Source organism: Pantherophis guttatus, chromosome 5 (genome assembly GCF_059756535.1).
Source record: "Pantherophis guttatus breed Tessera chromosome 5, ASM5975653v1, whole genome shotgun sequence".
Lineage (NCBI taxonomy): Eukaryota > Metazoa > Chordata > Lepidosauria > Squamata > Colubridae > Pantherophis > Pantherophis guttatus.
Window position 1 is genome coordinate 51,923,878 of NC_142067.1, and position 17,684 is coordinate 51,941,561.

At 35.1% G+C, this 17,684-nt stretch overlaps 1 protein-coding gene and 1 long non-coding RNA gene across 33 annotated transcripts in view; one reads left to right on the forward strand and one right to left on the reverse strand.

Annotated features, from left to right (window-relative positions):
* SYNJ1 (synaptojanin 1) overlaps positions 1 to 15,687 on the reverse strand; it is a 59,100-nt gene extending 43,413 nt beyond the window's left edge. For 9 of the 32 annotated variants that reach the window (XM_087895092.1, XM_087895090.1, XM_087895094.1 and 6 more), the window contains exons 1-6: positions 15,595 to 15,649; positions 12,898 to 13,043; positions 3,093 to 3,179; positions 2,521 to 2,788; positions 1,541 to 1,766; positions 570 to 653 (exon numbers count right to left, since the gene is read on the reverse strand). In XM_087895092.1, the coding sequence (XP_087751218.1) occupies positions 570 to 653; positions 1,541 to 1,766; positions 2,521 to 2,788; positions 3,093 to 3,179; positions 12,898 to 13,021 (789 nt within the window). In that variant the 5' untranslated portion in view covers positions 13,022 to 13,043; positions 15,595 to 15,649. Of the gene's footprint in view, positions 1 to 569; positions 654 to 1,540; positions 1,767 to 2,520; positions 2,789 to 3,092; positions 3,180 to 12,897; positions 13,044 to 13,203; positions 13,258 to 15,572 lie in introns of all 32 variants that reach the window. The other 23 variants (XM_087895104.1, XM_087895098.1, XM_087895100.1 and 20 more) reach the window with 8 other exon arrangements.
* Positions 7,318 to 9,561, forward strand: LOC148113364 (uncharacterized). Its single transcript, XR_015734471.1, has 2 exons — positions 7,318 to 7,471; positions 7,680 to 9,561. It is a non-coding gene; the product is annotated as an uncharacterized LOC148113364 (long non-coding RNA).
* Positions 15,688 to 17,684: the final 1,997 nt, after the last annotated feature.

Consider the following 17,684-nt stretch of genomic DNA (forward strand, 5'->3'; position numbering starts at 1 on the left):
TCTGCGTGAACTATTCAAAATATGATAATTTGAAGCTAGATAATGTGTGTCTTCAGCGAGAATTCTGCACTTATTTTCTTGGCTTTCTATGGAATTCTTAGCAGTCTTCCCCAACACCAAAGTTGTGCACTAATCTCAAATGGGGAAGTGGTAGCCCACCCAAGTCCAAAGGTGAAAAACCTTCAAACTGGGAAGGGTGTGTGTGTGAGCAACCATAGCCACTCAGTTTTGTCAGGTCTGAGACTACTAATCTTCTTGATTTTCCAATATTTGTGATTCTTGTAAGATGTTCCCCAACTCAGTGCTCTTTAAATCCAGGCTGGATATTATAGGAGTTAAAATACAAAACATTCAAAGAGGAAAGCTTAAAATCACTTGAGCTACAAATAAGCAGGATAGAAACAATTCTGATGTCTTTATAAACAATAAATCTGACAATTTAAATAATTGTGTTTTCCACAGTCTCTAAACAAAGATTAATTTCTTCTAGAATGTATTGGCTACCCGTCCTCTAAATAGTTTATTCAATTATTACAGGAAACACAATGGAAAAGTGATACCCTTCATACCTGTAAGCCAGGTTGCTCCCAAAATAATGGAACAGATCCACGAATTTGTATAAAAGACGATACACATTCATCTAGAAATATCACCTGTTGGACATATATTTATTGTATTAATTTGTCTTAAATAACAAGGCAGGATTTTTCTTTTGTTTTTTACATATTCTTCCACTGTTCTGCTTATTTAAATTTTAACATTGAGAAAGTGCATTCTATGGATTAAAATGAAATTAACATTGAACTGTTACTTAAAATGCAGATAATAATTATCCCTCAGGCTTCTCTGCTAGGTTATGACAATTTCTCCCATGTGCAGTCCTTGGTGCTCTATGGGTTTGGTTGTTTTCAAGGTTTCATTACCCAAAGCTAAAAAGAAACAAAAATACCAGAACACCACCTTGCCACTAATCAACGCCCAGATAAACAGGGATTAACACCAAGATTAACACTAGACAAATAAACAGTAAACAGTAACCTAATAAAGTAACTACTAACAAGAACTACCAAGGAGAAAACAACATCCCCACTAACCATGAGAGGGCAAGCTGCTGTGTATTAAACAGAGAACAAATTCCACTCCCTTCTAGCACTGAAGATGTTACCTAGTTGGATAATAAAATGTCTGCAAAAAACCAACCAAGCCCAGAGAGTACCAAATACCACAATTCAATCCTGAGCTTCTTTGCTTGTTTACTTATTAGAAAAATTGCTATAGTGCCAAATTCTGTGCAACATGTTCAATAAACCTTACTTCCTAATATATGCATTGAGAATTTTTGCTTTAAAGGGCAAATTTATACAGAAATGTAAAAATAAAACTGATTTTGTTTCTATGCCCTATAATTTTAAATCCATACTATTATGACAAAATCCATGTAATGGGTCTCTTGCAGATGTAGTGGCTGCTATCACCTACAGAAAAACTCCCAATTTACATACTCTAATTAGATTAATGAACAGTTAAATCCTTATCATACCTGCTCTGTTTCAACAAAATTGGCTACATGGCCATCATCATTTGTTCCTCGAACATTAAATCTGGTCCCAGCTCGCTCACAGCTTAGTCGAGAAATAATGCAAGCCTTTGCTTGTTTGTGAGCTGCATAAATAGTTCTAATCTCCACTCCTCCGCACATGAGTCGTAATAACCAGTCATCACACTTTACTCCATAATGTTTCAGATGCAAATGCAATGATTGATTCCTATCAGAAAATTAAGGATAATAATTTAATTCCAAGATTAAATTTAAACCAATATGCATTATATATAAAACATAATTCTAATATGTGAATTTAGGAAAATAGGAGGAAAGTATAAAAATTATTCAGGCTTTAAAATGTACATTTGAATGAAATTCAAAACATTTCAAATATTTCTACATCAAACAATATTTTATAAATTAGACTTAATAAATTTTATTCAACAAATTTGAGTTTACTTTAATTGGGAATTTCAACTTACAGAGAAAGCCTAAATGAAAATAGCAGATGGAATTTCTCATTTAACACTTATTACTTGAGAATACTTTTTCCAATCATTTACAGCCTACTACTGTGTCCAGATTAACACTGACTATATTGAATAAGGTTTATTTTCATGTGAATAGACAAAGAATGTGAGAATGTTTAAACAATAAAGTGATAACAAAACACTACACATTTAAAACAGAGAAGTTTTAAAGACTTCTGTGGAGTGCTTTAAACTGTTTCTGTAATTTTGGGACAAAATGTTTACAACCCATTTCTAAACTCAGATTTGTGTTTTTCCCCTACTTGGAAACTAAATATTCAAGAAAATTTCTTCAACTATCACTGCAAGGTCTGATTTTTTAAAATAACATATTGCTTTAAGAAAAATGGCAATTTTTAAAAAGTAGATATGTAAAAATCATGGGACATTTCATAACACAGTTACATAAACTAACGTAATGGATAGAACTTTTAAAACAAAACTCACCAGAAAAACCTATTATCAGTGCTTTCTTCTTGCATGTTACGATGAGCATTTAGACTAAGATCTAAACTGACTCCAGTAGAAGACCAAGCAAAATAAAAGTTTCCTGAATTCAAGACTTTGCGCACTTCAGAGACACGTTCCTCATCTGAAGGATCAATTCTTAGTGATATCAAATCAGTGGAAGTAACACGAAAAACTTCAGAATCTTGAATTTTTCCAACAGACATGCATCCTGTGACAAGTACTAAATAATGCAGTAACGTATCTCCTGTAATAAATGTAGTAACTGATTACTATTCTTCAAGAAAAAATAATTTTCAATTGTTTTAGTTTCAACACAGAATTAACTGAATTATTTTGAAATCATTACTCAGTACATAAAATTATCAGTAATTGATTTTCAACTCATTCAATAACATCTTGGTGTATAAACAAAATTAACTTCTTTGAAAAGTGAACATACTAATCTACAGAAAAATATCACGAACAATCTGAAAGAAATTCCAACAACTATTATTTTTCTGAATGAAAACATAGGCAATTTCCTAAATAAAAAAATAGAAGGTTCTTACCAAGATTTAACCTTAATACACCTAGGAGTCCATATGCGTCCATTACCTTGGAATACATGTTCTTGATTGCCTCTTTCTCGGCACATGCTGTTTAAATAAATTTTCAAAATTTACAGGTCTGCTATAATTTTTGTTTACAAATTCATTCTAAAGTTCATTTTACTTCAAAGTATTTGCAATTCCAAATAAGCAACTAGACTTGTATAATTGACATATGATTGAATACTTAAGAAAATAAATGAATGTATATGCTTTAGAACAGAGCTATCAAACTGTTTTGCAGAACTCTCAAGTTTTTGCAAGAACCTGACAGGTTCCATAAGAAACTACAGGTAGCCTTCGATTTATGATTAGCTCAATAATTGTTATGATGGTACTGAGCCAGTCCTAAAAGCTACAGCTATTGCAGCATCCCTGCTGTCACAAGTTCAAAATTCAGGCACTTGGCAATTTATGACTGCAAAAACATTTCAACTTTCCCCACCCATCTCCCCCATCTATGTTCTTTTGGCCCCTGCAGTTCTAGCTGACCTTCATTGTCTTCTTCCTGCTTCCTGCTATGACCAGGCATGGCTGGTCTGGTCCTTTGAGAGGCTACTGTGGGCTGCACAATTTTCTTCCCAGGATCATGCACATTCGTTTTCTTGTACCATCTGGAGAAGATGGCCTCATGTGGCCAGCAGATGCCTTGCAAAGGGCCAGGGCAGGCACATCTTATCAGCAGTGGGAGTAACAAGACAGTGAAGGTCAGCTGGGATGGCAAAATTCAGGGTGGCAAAGGTGACTATGCTGCTGGACTGCAACTTTGTGCTATGTTACTGGAGCTTCCTGGGACAGTTGAGGTTTCCCGGGATGTTGCAGTTTCACTCCATGCTGTTAGAGCTTCCAGAGAGGCTGTGGTTTGGTGTCACACTGCTGGGCCAGACTGGAGTAGCTGCAGCTTCACGCTGTGTTGCAGCTCAGGGGCCTTTTACTAAGCCTCTTGACAAGAGTTGTGGGAACCTTTTTTAAAACCCTCCATTAGAATACACCAACTTCTGATATGCAACAATCTTTCATTATAACAACTCTAAGCAAATTTTAATACTTTGACTACAGCGTGTATCACAACTGGGATCCAAACAGAATCCCATTTTTTTTTTGAGTGGGTGGGTGGGACGGGATAAACAAGGATAAAAGCTTGGATTGAGCCAGGAGGATTTTGAATGTTATATGCTGTATTCCAAAATTACTTTTTTTAAAAAATATACTATAGTTTAAGCAATTCAAATCACTTTTAACGTGCCGATCACTTGCATGTTTTGCATACTAAACCCAAGAGTTTGGAGGCAGAGGCCTGTACTGCAATAAAAATGGATTTGCTAACAACTCTGATAACCATTTATTTCATCAAGACCAAATAGGTTTTATTTCATGACAGCAATAAAAGATATTTATTAATACAAAAGACAGTATGTATTGAAGCACATTCTAATTGCTGAATGTAAAAAAAAGGAAAACAGTTCTTTCATACTGCATGAGGATTCAGCAACTTTTTACAAGTAATGATACTATTACACAATTTAATATATTTTCCCTCATTTTAAATGGCTGAAATCTCATGAGATCTCATGTAATAATCAGTAGACATCATGACATTCATGTATGACACTACATTGCTTGATCTTGCATTGATTTATAAACTCTAGTATTCATTTTTGAACAGGTTCAAGTACAGTATAATCTTTAGAAGTTTTCTTTTTCACTCAGCTACATCCTTTAATTTAAACATAATGATCTTATCTATTTAACTGTGTCCAACTCTCAGCAATTCTCTGGACTAGTTTTTTCCATATTTTGCAGTCTTGTATGGCTTCAGTTGTTTTATGCTCTTATTGATGTCAGTTTGATGGTGTTTAGCCCCATGGGTTTTTTTGGGGAGGGGAGGCACATTTCATTTTACTGTTGACCATTCCGAGCATAATAACCTTTTTTACTGAGATGATTGTTTGATATGGTCATAATAAGGTGCAATTTTGAGATTTTTATCTTTCAGCGATATCTCTAGTTTTATATGGCCAGTAATTGCTTGTTACTTTTGCCATTCAAGGCAAGAGCCGTTTCCAACACCACAGCCTGAATTACTCAATATTCCTCCTAGATGTCTACTTTTTTCATTATTCAATTTTCACAACTGCAGATAGCTATGGGAAACACAAGAGTGTGGACTAGTATACATTTAGTTGCTAGGCTGGTGTCCTCTACCTTTCTGTATTTGATTCATGCTCATCCTTGCTGTGTGACCCTGGGGGATTTGATGCTTTGTTTCTGGTCTGTATTCATTGCTTTGATCAATCTGTGATTAAAGGAAAGGGAATTGATGCATGAATTTGATCTTTCACTGTCATTTCTTATTTTGACATTTCTATTCTTTGCAGTGGTCATGTCAGACTTAAATCCAGAGACAAGATGGTGAGAGCCAATCAAGTCTGATTCTTTATTTGCTTACAACCAATAGAGAGACTTTTGCCAAATTATACAGTTCTGAAACTGACTTTCTAAGCTATTAGCTATATCCTGAGAAGATTCTAGGGTGTGGTTATCCGAACCTCTTCCACTCTCCCATCTTGGGAGTACACTGTCTTTTGATACAGGTTTCTTTCCGAGGAAGTTCTGATTTGGCAAAATCTTCCCCTTCTGCTGCTGTTAATGCACATTCCATCACACGTCATGAGTTTGGTCTTTTTGACATTTTGGAAAAGGCCAAATTTCTTGTCTTCTTCTTTAGGTTTTTTCACCAGAAGTTTCAGGCCTCTTTAGTTTGACAGTTGTGGCATCAGCATATTGAATATTGTTGATGAACCTGCCTTCAACCTAGGCACTGATTTTTGATTCTTCAAGTTCCAACTTCCTCATGATCACTTCGGCACATAGGTAGAACAAGAAAGGTGAAAAAATGCAACCTTGCCACACTCCTTTTTCTATTTTGAACAGTTACCTTGTGGTGAGATGGGCAGCTAATAACTTTTACCAATAAATAAAATTTCGAACTAATCAGTGTCTCTGTGTTGTGTTTGCACACTGACCTCCTGATTTGTGTATAGTGACTGCACCAACATGATGAAATGGGTTGGCACCCTGATCTTCTAGGTTTATGCACAGCTTATGATTAACACAAACAAGAGCTTCCTCTTTTTTTCCAATTTTTTTTTATTTTTAAACATAACAAAACATAAAACAACCATCATCCATTACAATCACAGAAAGTGTGTCAATTGGTTAAAAATCTTTTGTGCTTAATCCCATATCCACAATTTACAAATTATTTAATTTCTCTTATTTGATAATTTTATATATCCCTTTATTTAACAATTGTTTAACAAGGGTTTGACTCCCATGGAAAAAAAAACACTTCATATATTTTATCATTACATTAATTTCATATTTCATACTTCATTTCCATGCCTTATTATCTAGCAGGGTGGATAAAAATCAATGATTTTTTTTAAAAAATCAAAAAAATCAGATTTTTTTGATTTAAATTGGATTTTTTTAATTTAAATTGGATTTTTTTTAAATAAAATGCTTTTTGAGGAAAATATATTACCATCCAAAGGTTATTCCATCATGAAATAAAGATTAATTTTTTAATTATGTAGAATAAGGCTGTATGTGTTTAATTTTTTTGGTAAATAAATTCCATTAATCCATTCACAACGTCATGCTCTTCCAGAGGTTTTTGTAAGATTATTGGGCAGTTTCTCTGCCTACAAGATATTATCACAGATGCTTGGTTTACTTTTGCATTCTCAAAACTGAATTTGACTCAGCAGAGATCACATGCCTCTTCTTCACAGCAAAAATGTTATAACATGAACAGAGTTGAGAAAAAGACCTTAATCCTATTGTTCTACAAACCTATGAATACAGAATCAACCCCTTCAGTGCTAAGTTTCAAGAAGTTCCATGAATAGAATAGAAACAATATTTTTCTGATTGTTTGGAGTGGAATAGATCTGCACAAGAAGAAAGTGAAACTAAGTGTGAGGAGAAAGGGGCAAGCAGACAAGCAGTACAAAATGAAAGTGAAACTTTCTGAGCACAATACTGCACAGCCACAGACAGACAAGTCTTTGGATCTTTTTGTGTATATGACCTGAGGTTTATCACATTCTTTCCTTGGAGGAAAAAACCTATAATGGCAGCAGGCTGTAAAAGAGACCCAGTTTGGCAATATTTTAATGAAGTTCCTTTACCTATCGGTAAGGCAGGCATGCGTGCAAACTGCAAACACTGCAACAAAGAAATGCAAGGCCTGGTGGCCCGAATGAGGCAACATCATGAGAAGTGCTGTGATGAAGATGACCAAAGAAACACATTTGAACAGGCAGGATCTTCAGGTTGGTAAACATTTTTACTGAATCATATTTCTAAAGACTGCCCTGAACTGTCATGTTTGAGCAAAATTATATTTCTTATTATTACTGCATGTTTCTGTCATTTGGTACAGTTATGAAGAAAAGCAAATATTCCTTTTAGGACAGTGCTATGTACAATAAGCAGAAATTGTATAAACAATAAAATAACAGCATTGACTTTTTTGCTTAGGGGAATTCATGGATTCTGGAAACTATCCACCTTCAAGATCACCATCCTCCTGTTCTACAGTTTCAGAGTTATCCATCCAGGATAGTGCTTCATTAGCATCATCATCATCATCAGACACCCACAGCCACATATCACTATCACCTAAAAGAAAGAAAAAACCCTTCCCTCCTGGAACCACCATAGATAAGTTTGTGATAAAAACTAGCAGATTAGAAAAAGAGTTAATTGATGAAAAAATTGCCCAGTTTGTTTATGCAACGAACTCTTCTTTCCGTCTGACTGAGAACCCACATTTCATTAATATGTTCAGTCACTGAGACCAGGATACAGTCCACCCAGTAGAGCAGATGTTGCAGGGAAACTGCTGGATAAAGTGTATGACAGAGAAATGGAGCAATGTGCAACAGCTCTGGAGGGTAGAATTGTTAACCTAAGTATTGATGGGTGGAGTAATGTCCACAATGATCCTATTTTATGTGCTTGTATAACAACAGAAGAAGGGAAAGTCTTCCTTGCACAAACAATTGATATGTCAGGAAATGCACACACAGCAGAATACTTACAAGAAGTGGCAGTAAAAGCTATAATAACATGTGAACAAAAATTCAAATGTCTAGTACGCAGTTTGGTCACAGACAATGCTGCAAATGTATCCAAGATGAGAAGAAATTTAGAAGAGCAGGAAGGGAATACAAAGCTAATAACATATGGTTGCAGTGCTCATTTGCTGCACCTCTTAGCCAAAGACTTAAGTGTTCCAGAAATAAAGACTAATGTTGTTGAAATTGCTAAATACTTCCGTAACAATCATTTTGCTGCAGCAGCTCTGAAAAGGATGGGTGGAACCAAGCTAACGCTCCCACAAGGTGTTAGATGGAACTCTGTGGTGGACTGTTTTGAGCAGTATATCAAGAACTGGCCTATTCTGATGACAGTTTGTGAAGAAAATTGAGTTAAATAGATGACACTGTCACGGCCAAAATCCTCAACATTGGGCTTAAGAGAAATGTTGAACATATGCTGAGCATCCTGAAACCCATCTCTGAAGCTTTAAACAAAATACAGAAAAATAGCTGTTTTATTGCTGATGCAGTTGAAATTTGGAAGGAACTGAGTGAACACTTAAAAACAGAACTACACATGGACAGAATTATATTACAAGCATTAAAAAAACGTATGGGACAAGTACTGTCTCCAGCTCATTTTTTGGCAAATATTGTCAATATCCAGTATCGGGGTCAAAACTTAAGTGCTGAGGAAGAGGAGTTAGCTATGACATGGGTATCCAGCAATCATCCATCTGTAATGCCAACTATAATAAACTTCAAAGCTAAGGGGGAACTATTCAAGAAATATATGTTTGCTGAAGATATTTTAAAGAAAGTCACACCAGTGAACTGGTGGAAGTCACTTAAGCACTTGGATTTAGAGACTGTTCAAGTAATGATTTCACTTTTAACAACAGTAGCTTCTTCTGCAGGCGTTGAAAGAATATTCTTTTCCTTTGGACTCATTCATTCTAAATTGAGAAATCGTTTGGGGCCCGATAAAGCAGGAAAGCTTGTTTTTCTTTTCCAGATTATGAACAAAGAAGAAGATGAAGATGACGAGTGAGCTACAGAGGACAGTATTTAAGTTTTTCATGTGTAGGCTGGGCTGACAGTCTAAGTTTCTTAAAATATATATATTTTGTTTAGTCAAATTAGTTAACAAACATGGATGTTTGTTTAAGCAAATAACATATGCTGTAATGTTATTGTTTCAGTTGAATAAATCTATTTAAATTATTAAGGTAATGATTATTTTTCTCCTTCCTAAGTACAACAGAAAAGTTGTCCAAATATGAATGATTAACCTATTAAACTGGGGATAAAAAAACTAATATGAAAAATTGTTATTCTAAAAATCTTCATCTACTTGCATATTAAAGTTATACCAGCAAGAATTAGTCTTTATGTAGAAAACTATGATTTAAATCAAGCCTTACTGACTAATGATTTAAATCGTGATTTAAATCGTGATTTAAATCAGTTTGATTTAAATCAAATCCACCGTTATCTAGCCATTGATAAAACAAATCCCATATTAAATAATATTGTTTGTCTTCCTGTTTTCTAATTTCAAATGTCAATTTACTCATTTCTGCACATTCCATAATTTTCTTAATAACTTCATCTTCAGTAGGTATTTTCTCTTTTTTCCAATTTTTAGCAAATACAATTCTAGCCACTGTTACAACATTTACAATTAAATATCTCAGTTCTCTATTATACATTTCTGGTAAAATCCCTAATAAAAATATCTCAGGTTTGAAGTCAATGTGTTTCTTTGTCATTTTTTCCAACCATGTGTGGATTTTAGTCCAATATCTTTTAGCTTCTGCACATGTCCACCACATATGGTAATATGATCCTAGAGTCTGATGACATTTCCAACATTTCTCCGATTAAACAAAAGCTCTCTTGTAATCAATATTATTTACGTAGATGCACTTTTTCAGATTTTTCCATGATCCAGCATGGATTTGCAATATATCATGAGTGCCATAATCCCAACTGAATCCAGTTTGAACATCTGATAATTCACTTTCAACAGTTAACACTAGACTTTGTTGTATGAAGGAGAACCTTGTAAGCATGAGGGATGGGGGCAATTATCTGCTAATTGAGCAATCCTAGGAATTAACCTTTTCTGGCAATGGAATGAACAGCAATTGTTTCCAATACTGTGGCCATGTGTTTGTTTCTGGCACAAGACTGATGGTGGTGGATGATATAGGCCTCAGCAATTCGGTGCGGATGGTATCAATACATGGGGTCTTTGTTGTTTTGACAGTTGGCTCACTGCCCACACTTATCCCTGAAGGATGTTAGTTCTATTTCTGCTTCCCTTTCCTCCTCAACTTGAGGAGCCTGGGCCATTTTGTTGCTGCCATATAGCTCTTCTGTATTAACTAGTCATCTGTCTCCCTATTAGTTAGACAGTTCTTTTCTTTGGTTGTTTTTGATGATGCTTTTATGAGCAGCAAATAGTGCCCAAATCCTTTTGACTTGCACAACCGCTTTCCTGATGTGAATCTTCATACTTTCCTCTTCTAGCTGCTTGTAATACTGGTCCCAGTACATTGTCTTTCCTTGCTGCTCCTTAGAAATACACATTCAATCTCCTTGCTTCTTCTTGTTTGTCTGCTGCTTTGGTTGCTTTTCTTCACTTGGCCATTCTGGTTTATCTGAGAGCCACCTACACTACACTTTTTCTCTGGCTTCTTGTATGGTATATGTTCAGCGGTTGTTTTAATGATGGGAAATTGTTAGTTTTTTTGCTAGTGTTGTTTGACATCTTCTCAGCAACATCCAGCAGCTCAAACCTATTTTTTTTTTTGCCTCAATTGCACACATAGAAGAGATTTTGGTGATGTTAAACTTTTTTTTGATGTCACTTAATATGACTCTGATATTAGCCACCAACAATTCATGATCTGAACCGCAATCAGCACCTGGGTACATTTTGACAGGGAGGACAGAACTGGACCAGTGATGGCTGCAGAAGACACAGTTGATCTTATCACAGTGCAATTTATTTCGTGAGATCAAAATGTATAAGCATACTTATGCTGTTTGAACCAGGTATTCATAATTCAAAATCAATTTCCATGGAAAAATTGAACTAATGAATTCCACCATAATTTTTCAATTCTGGCGCAAAAACCTTCTATTTCAAGCTTCATTGCATCAATCGTTGGGGCACAGACTGGACAACTATGATTTTGAGGGATTTGGCACAAATTCGGATGATCAAAATGTGATGATTTACTGTTGGAAATTGCTTGGGTAAATTTCTTCCTTGTGATAATGCCACTTTATTCATTTTTCTGGTGTTATATCCCAGTAATATAGTGTATAGTGAATTTCCCAGACTGCAAATAGCCATTGCCTACCCACTGCACCTTGCTGATGCTTAGGAAGTCAAGGCCATCTCCTGTTTGATGATTTACCCTGACTCATTCCTCAGACATTCCAAGTTGCTATCAGATGTGCCATTGTATAGCACATATCCTTGCTTTTATCAATGCCTGCATCAATAGCTGGGATTCCTGCTGCATTTACCCCAGGCACATTATTAATGCTTTTACTCACTGCAGATCCTTGTTCTTCCCTCTTAGCTTGTTGCGTACCATCTGGTCTTGGGATCCTTCCATTCGGCACCATTTCTAATTAATTTGAAAGCCTTTCCATAAAATTTTCTTTACGAAGTAGGTTACCAGATTTTATCTCAACCATCCCCATTTATCCAGGGTTGAGACTGGAATGCAAATATTAGGTAAGTTTATCTAGTAAATTTAAAACAAACATTCCAATTTAAAGTTGCTAACCACTTTATAGCAGTTATTGCAGAAGCAAAAGTTGTTGCAATCTAACAATGCATCAATATCATAACTCAGACAAGTTAAAACAGTTTTATATCACATCAAACAGATAGAAGCAAAGATTTTATCTTTCTTCTCAAAAAGAAAAAAATGGTTTTTATTAAAGGGAGATTCATTAATGCAGTTTATTTATAAAAATCAGAGAAAGTAATTTATCTCATGTTTCCAAATTTGAATTGTAACCTCCAAGTATGGAAATTAGAATTCAAGCAATATTTGTATTTGTTTGGAGATTCAGGCCTTTCAGAAAATCATTAGCACAACTGGTAAGACAGGATGAGGAAGGCCAGTGGAGAGGATGGTTTGAAGTTTACCCGTCTAGCATTCTCAACAGCATTAATTTTGTTTGTTATGAGGAGAACTCATCATAGATGGAGTATGGTGTATGTGTGCTCATGTTTGATCCATAACTGCAAGCCATTTGAACGCATAAGTTCAAAAAGATCCATAGCATCATTATTAGCCATACTGGCTGGTCTATCGAGAATTATATTTCAGTCATATCTGGTAGACTACATTTAGCACAGTGTCCAAAAATTAATTAATGATTAATTCTATCTATCTATCTATCTATCTATCTATCTATCTATCTATCTATCTATCTTAATAAAATATGCTAATCTGAAAACTGCAATGTAAAAGACTAAAAAGAAAAAGATTAGAAATCATTGGACAGATGAAGTTACTAGCCAAACACAAATGATGACTCAACACCATTTGTTCTGCTTCAATCTTTCATTTTTGCACATATTATCAGCAATCTGCTTATAACTGCAATGATCATCAACTTACAGAGAACAGCCACAGCTCCAGATTCAAACATGAGACATTCTTCCTTGTTTCTGGCTTCCACAATTACACTGAATGGTGGTGGGTCCAGTTTATGATAGATACGATAGCCTTTACTGAATGCCATTTTTCCTTTATGAAAGACAGAACTGTACAGCAAAATCAAAAAAGAAAACACAAGATTTTTCTAAATATTTAGAGATATCCATAATCAAGCTATTATAAACAAACTATTATAAATTAATATCATTTCAACTGACATAAGATATTCTGATTTTATATGCACTTAATTGTCATCATTATACTCACCTGATTAATGCAAGATATCACATCACAAGAAGATTCAATTCAGAAATTGATGATCTAAAGTAATTAATATATATAACCATTGTTATTTAATATTATGTTAATCAAGCATTTATCTACCCTAATTATTACTTTCAGCTCAGATTACTATTACATGTTCTTATGCCTTCTTTAAAAACCACACAGGAACTCTGAACTGACTGTTCCAACACAATGGAAATTTTTCTGAAGATAGGCTGTTGGCTTCCACTGCTACTCTTCCTTTAAGATCCAAAACATACTTTTAATAAGCTCCTTCAGATGTTGCTTTTTAAACATATGAAAAGAGTGTTTTCATATTATTAGTCTTATATATTTTTATAGTTAGAATTTTAAAAGCTATCAGCACTTGATAAAAATACGGTATTTTTCATAATAGTGTTTCATAAGAAGAATCACATTTTAATATATGCACATTAAAATACCAAAACATTTTAAAGCAAACTGTTTCAGCATGGGTAAAAATGCATATCTGTCAAAGCACAATTTATATAAAATACATCCTGATGTATCTAAACAAAACAGGGAGAGAATAAATGCATTCCAGGTTAAGGAATGCATTTATTCCAGGTTAAGGCTCACATCCAAATTTGTAGAGAATGGAAACATTCCTTTTTGTATAAAATTAAAATATCTGTATAGATACAGAAAAATATTGTAATAGACAAGCTAAATAAATGAAAAACTGTTTATAGTTTGGTCTACTAATGATAGACATTCCAATTCTCACTGGCATATTAGTATTACAAATGCTGGAACCTGTTAATGCAGTTAGCAAGTTGGCTAACTTCTTTATATGTTCTACTTCCATAATATCCCAAACAGAGAAACCAGAGAAAGCACATTAGTAAATGTACCAGCAAGTTTCTCTATTCTTTTATTCATATTTTAAATATATAATAAATCCCTCTATACCACTTCAGTTTCCTGACTCTCAGCAGTTTGCAAGCAACAACATATAACTGCAAATGTGTTGGAAACATTTCCACAGCCATTACAATTAGAAACAGAACAGTAATTATCATTTGTGGCCTAGTAACTAAAAATTGAAAAAAGTGACATTTACTTTAACTTGCACCCTATCATATCCAAAAGTAAAGATGAGAGTTGGCTATTTTTAAAGGTGATGCATTTACAAATAATCATTCTAATTACCACTGAGCATTCCACATTCATTTAGGATTTAGCTTGAGCTGGGATAATCTGACTCAGTTTCACAACACAGAAATTAATTTGCTTTTAATGTTATCTGCTAAAGGAGAGTAATCAAATTCCAAGAAGCAAATATGTAGACTAGAATAAAAATCATATCAGTAGCAGCAACATAATAGGTAATTTGCACGGAGTGATAAATCACTGTTACAGACAACTAGAAATAAATTGAATATGGCATCTCTTATATAAAAGAGACTGAAAGTATTCTCTGGTTTATGTATATTCTTCTTCCTGCTTATATATGCAAAAATGTATATTGTGCTTTTAAATACACAAAAACATTCTGTTTAGGAAAAGATATAGCAGAATATAAAGCAATGGTTGTTATGAAGTAGCATTTCAGTATCCCATTTATCTCCTCTTATTGGGAGGTGCAGTATTTTTCCAAAAGAAAACTGATTTCTTGGGAAAGCATGAACAAGAGAAAACTGACTACTAATGGTAGCCGTAAAGGATGTACAAGATTTTTTAAAAAACGCAGGAACAAAAACTGCACCTTATAAAATTAATAGAGGCAGCATAGAAATGGTTTTCTCAAGCAATATGCAATGACAAGTTCTCTTTCCGTCTCTACTACCCACCCCTTCCAGGTTCTCTATGCTGGGTAACCGCACTGAAGATGACTTAGCTCAGTAAATATCAGCCCCCGACACCGCTATCTTTGCATTTCCGCATCAAAGACTTAGGAAAGCAGCAGAAAAGCTATTTGGTCAGTTGGGTTAAAGCAAAGCAACTGCAAGAGGTCTCCGGTGTCCATATTAGAACAGGCTACATACTGCGACCACCAGACTTCCCTCGTTGGAACTATTAGGTTGGTGGTTGTGAGAGGCTGCAAGGAGGTACCAGCCTGACCAAAGCAATACCAATGAAAAGACCCAGGCAAAAGAAAATAATAATAAAAACAAAGAAGCCGCCGAGTCAACCCCCCCCTTGACAGGCTGACACAGAGAAATGGGGGGGTGTCACCGCGGTTCATAAAGCCTCCATCTTGTGCGAGGACACCACTTCCCTTCACACCTCTACCAATCCGCCACTCCGGAAAAGATGGAGCCGGTTCTTTAGGACAGTTAAGACTCGCCAAAGGACGAGACCGAGGACCACAAACAGGTCAAATCTACCTCTTCGTTCAATGTTCCTTACCGCCTCCGACGGAGCTCCTCGGTGTCGCTCTCTGAGGCACCTGCCTCACTTCCTCTGTGACTGACCCATCACTTCCGCATTATACCGCCTCTCGCCGGAAGTGGTGGGAGGGAGTCTGGGGAGAGCGGAGCAACAAAACGCTCGCTTCCGTGAGCGTGGGGGGGGGGGGGGTCTGTGTCTCGTGCTGTCTTGCCTGCGATTCAGAGGCGCCTCTCCCCCCCCCCTTTGGCTCTTAGTACTTCAGAATGCGGCAATAGACGCCAATAGTGGACCATAAGTTCCCCTTAAGTCTGTGAGCTTTTTTCTCCGACTCATAAAGCGATAAACTTAACAAACCAGGGAAATAACTAAAATGGCCATTTCATTTTTCAAACCAGCCTCTTCCCCCCCGCCCATTTCTGAGTGGAGGTTCACACATATTGCTCACAGTCCGTCTTATATGTGAAGTGACCAATCTCTTTGCTCTGGCAACCAAAACCATTTTTTTTAAAAAAAGCTGATCGGTTAATACCAATAGAGAATATTTGTAGCTTAGGGTTGACATGAGGGGTCCTTAGCCCTCTCCGAGCTTGTTTTCTTGTAGACGTTTCATTGCCCAAAATAGGTAACATAATTAGTGCTAATCTATTGAGTTTAAGGAGTTTGCTTTGCATTTTGGTTTTTAATTTCCCAGCATGTCTCTGAGATGTACCGTATTCATGATAGTTGTGGTCAGTCTCTCCATGTGCTCTGATGGGGTAGGACTGTTCCAACTGTTGAGGTTGGTGTGCAGATATTTTTTCAATCTGAGGTGTGCATCTGTGATCATGAGCTGTATCATTTTTTGCCCACTTTCTTAGGCTATTTTCCTTGTGATCATGAGCTGTATCATTTTTAAAGAATTGAAATATGAGCAAAATGATGGCAAGAAGTATGTAGATTTTGGAGAGTATATAGCGGGATTGATTTATCCACATATTATCACTGAATTATCTGTCCCACAATTTTTGTCCAACTACATAATTAGAACTAAGAATAATTTTTTGATGTAAAAAGCCAAGTAACAACCTTTAAAAGCAGACTTTGTTTTATAAACTTGTTTTTCCTAGCATCCTGCACTATGTATTCACAAAGTTATGTGCCTTAAGAAATTTAGTACTGCATTTAATTTGGATATGTGGAATATTTTTCATAAGCTATTAAAACATTCTTTAAAACATTGACTGCTGCAAAGTTGCTTTCTCTCTTAAAATATTGTTAGTGTGAGACTAGGGCATTTACTTACTTCAGTAGAGTTTTTAACGGTGTATTATAATTATATTGCTATTATTGTCACAATCTTTAAGAATGAATTAATTGATAACCTGATAAACTACTGCTTTTTACAGAATTAAAGTAGAAGCTACATGAATTAGAAATTATGCTAATCTCATATTAGTAAAGAGACTCAATTATATGTGTTGCTACATTTTAAAGAATTCAAAAATGCAGATACTGCATTGAGAAAGGAGTTACAAACATTTGAAGTTTCAATTCTTTGTTTTAGTGACTCTGAATTATTTGTACATATACTTATTTCAGCTAGGATCAGATGAACATTCCCATATATGCACATTTGAGCAAATAAGTTGTTGGAATTTTAGGTTAATAACTTGTTTTAAAGAATTAGTTTTGTTAATCTTCCAGCTGAAGAATTTCATTACGTATTAGACAAACTTTTAGCACAATTACTCTCAAACTATTTCAAAATGAAAGTATTTTGAAATTTATAAAGACCCTAGATAATGCTAATATATTATTTTTCAGAAAAAGCAATCTATATTACTCAAAAAAATATGAAAAAAATATTTTTTATATAAAATGGAATGAAAATTTATCATAAAGCCCTAAAAAAGGATAGCCAAATGTAATCCTTAAGATAAAAGGAATACATACCCTGTTTCCCCCCAAATAAGACATCCCCTGATAAGCCCAATCGGGCTTTTGAGCGCATGGCAATAAGGCCAAGTGCTTTATTTCAGGGTTCAAAAAAATATAAGACAGGGTCTTCTTTTCGGAGAAACAGAATAATTTGATTTTGTGATTTATCCAAAAAACCCTAACATCTCTAA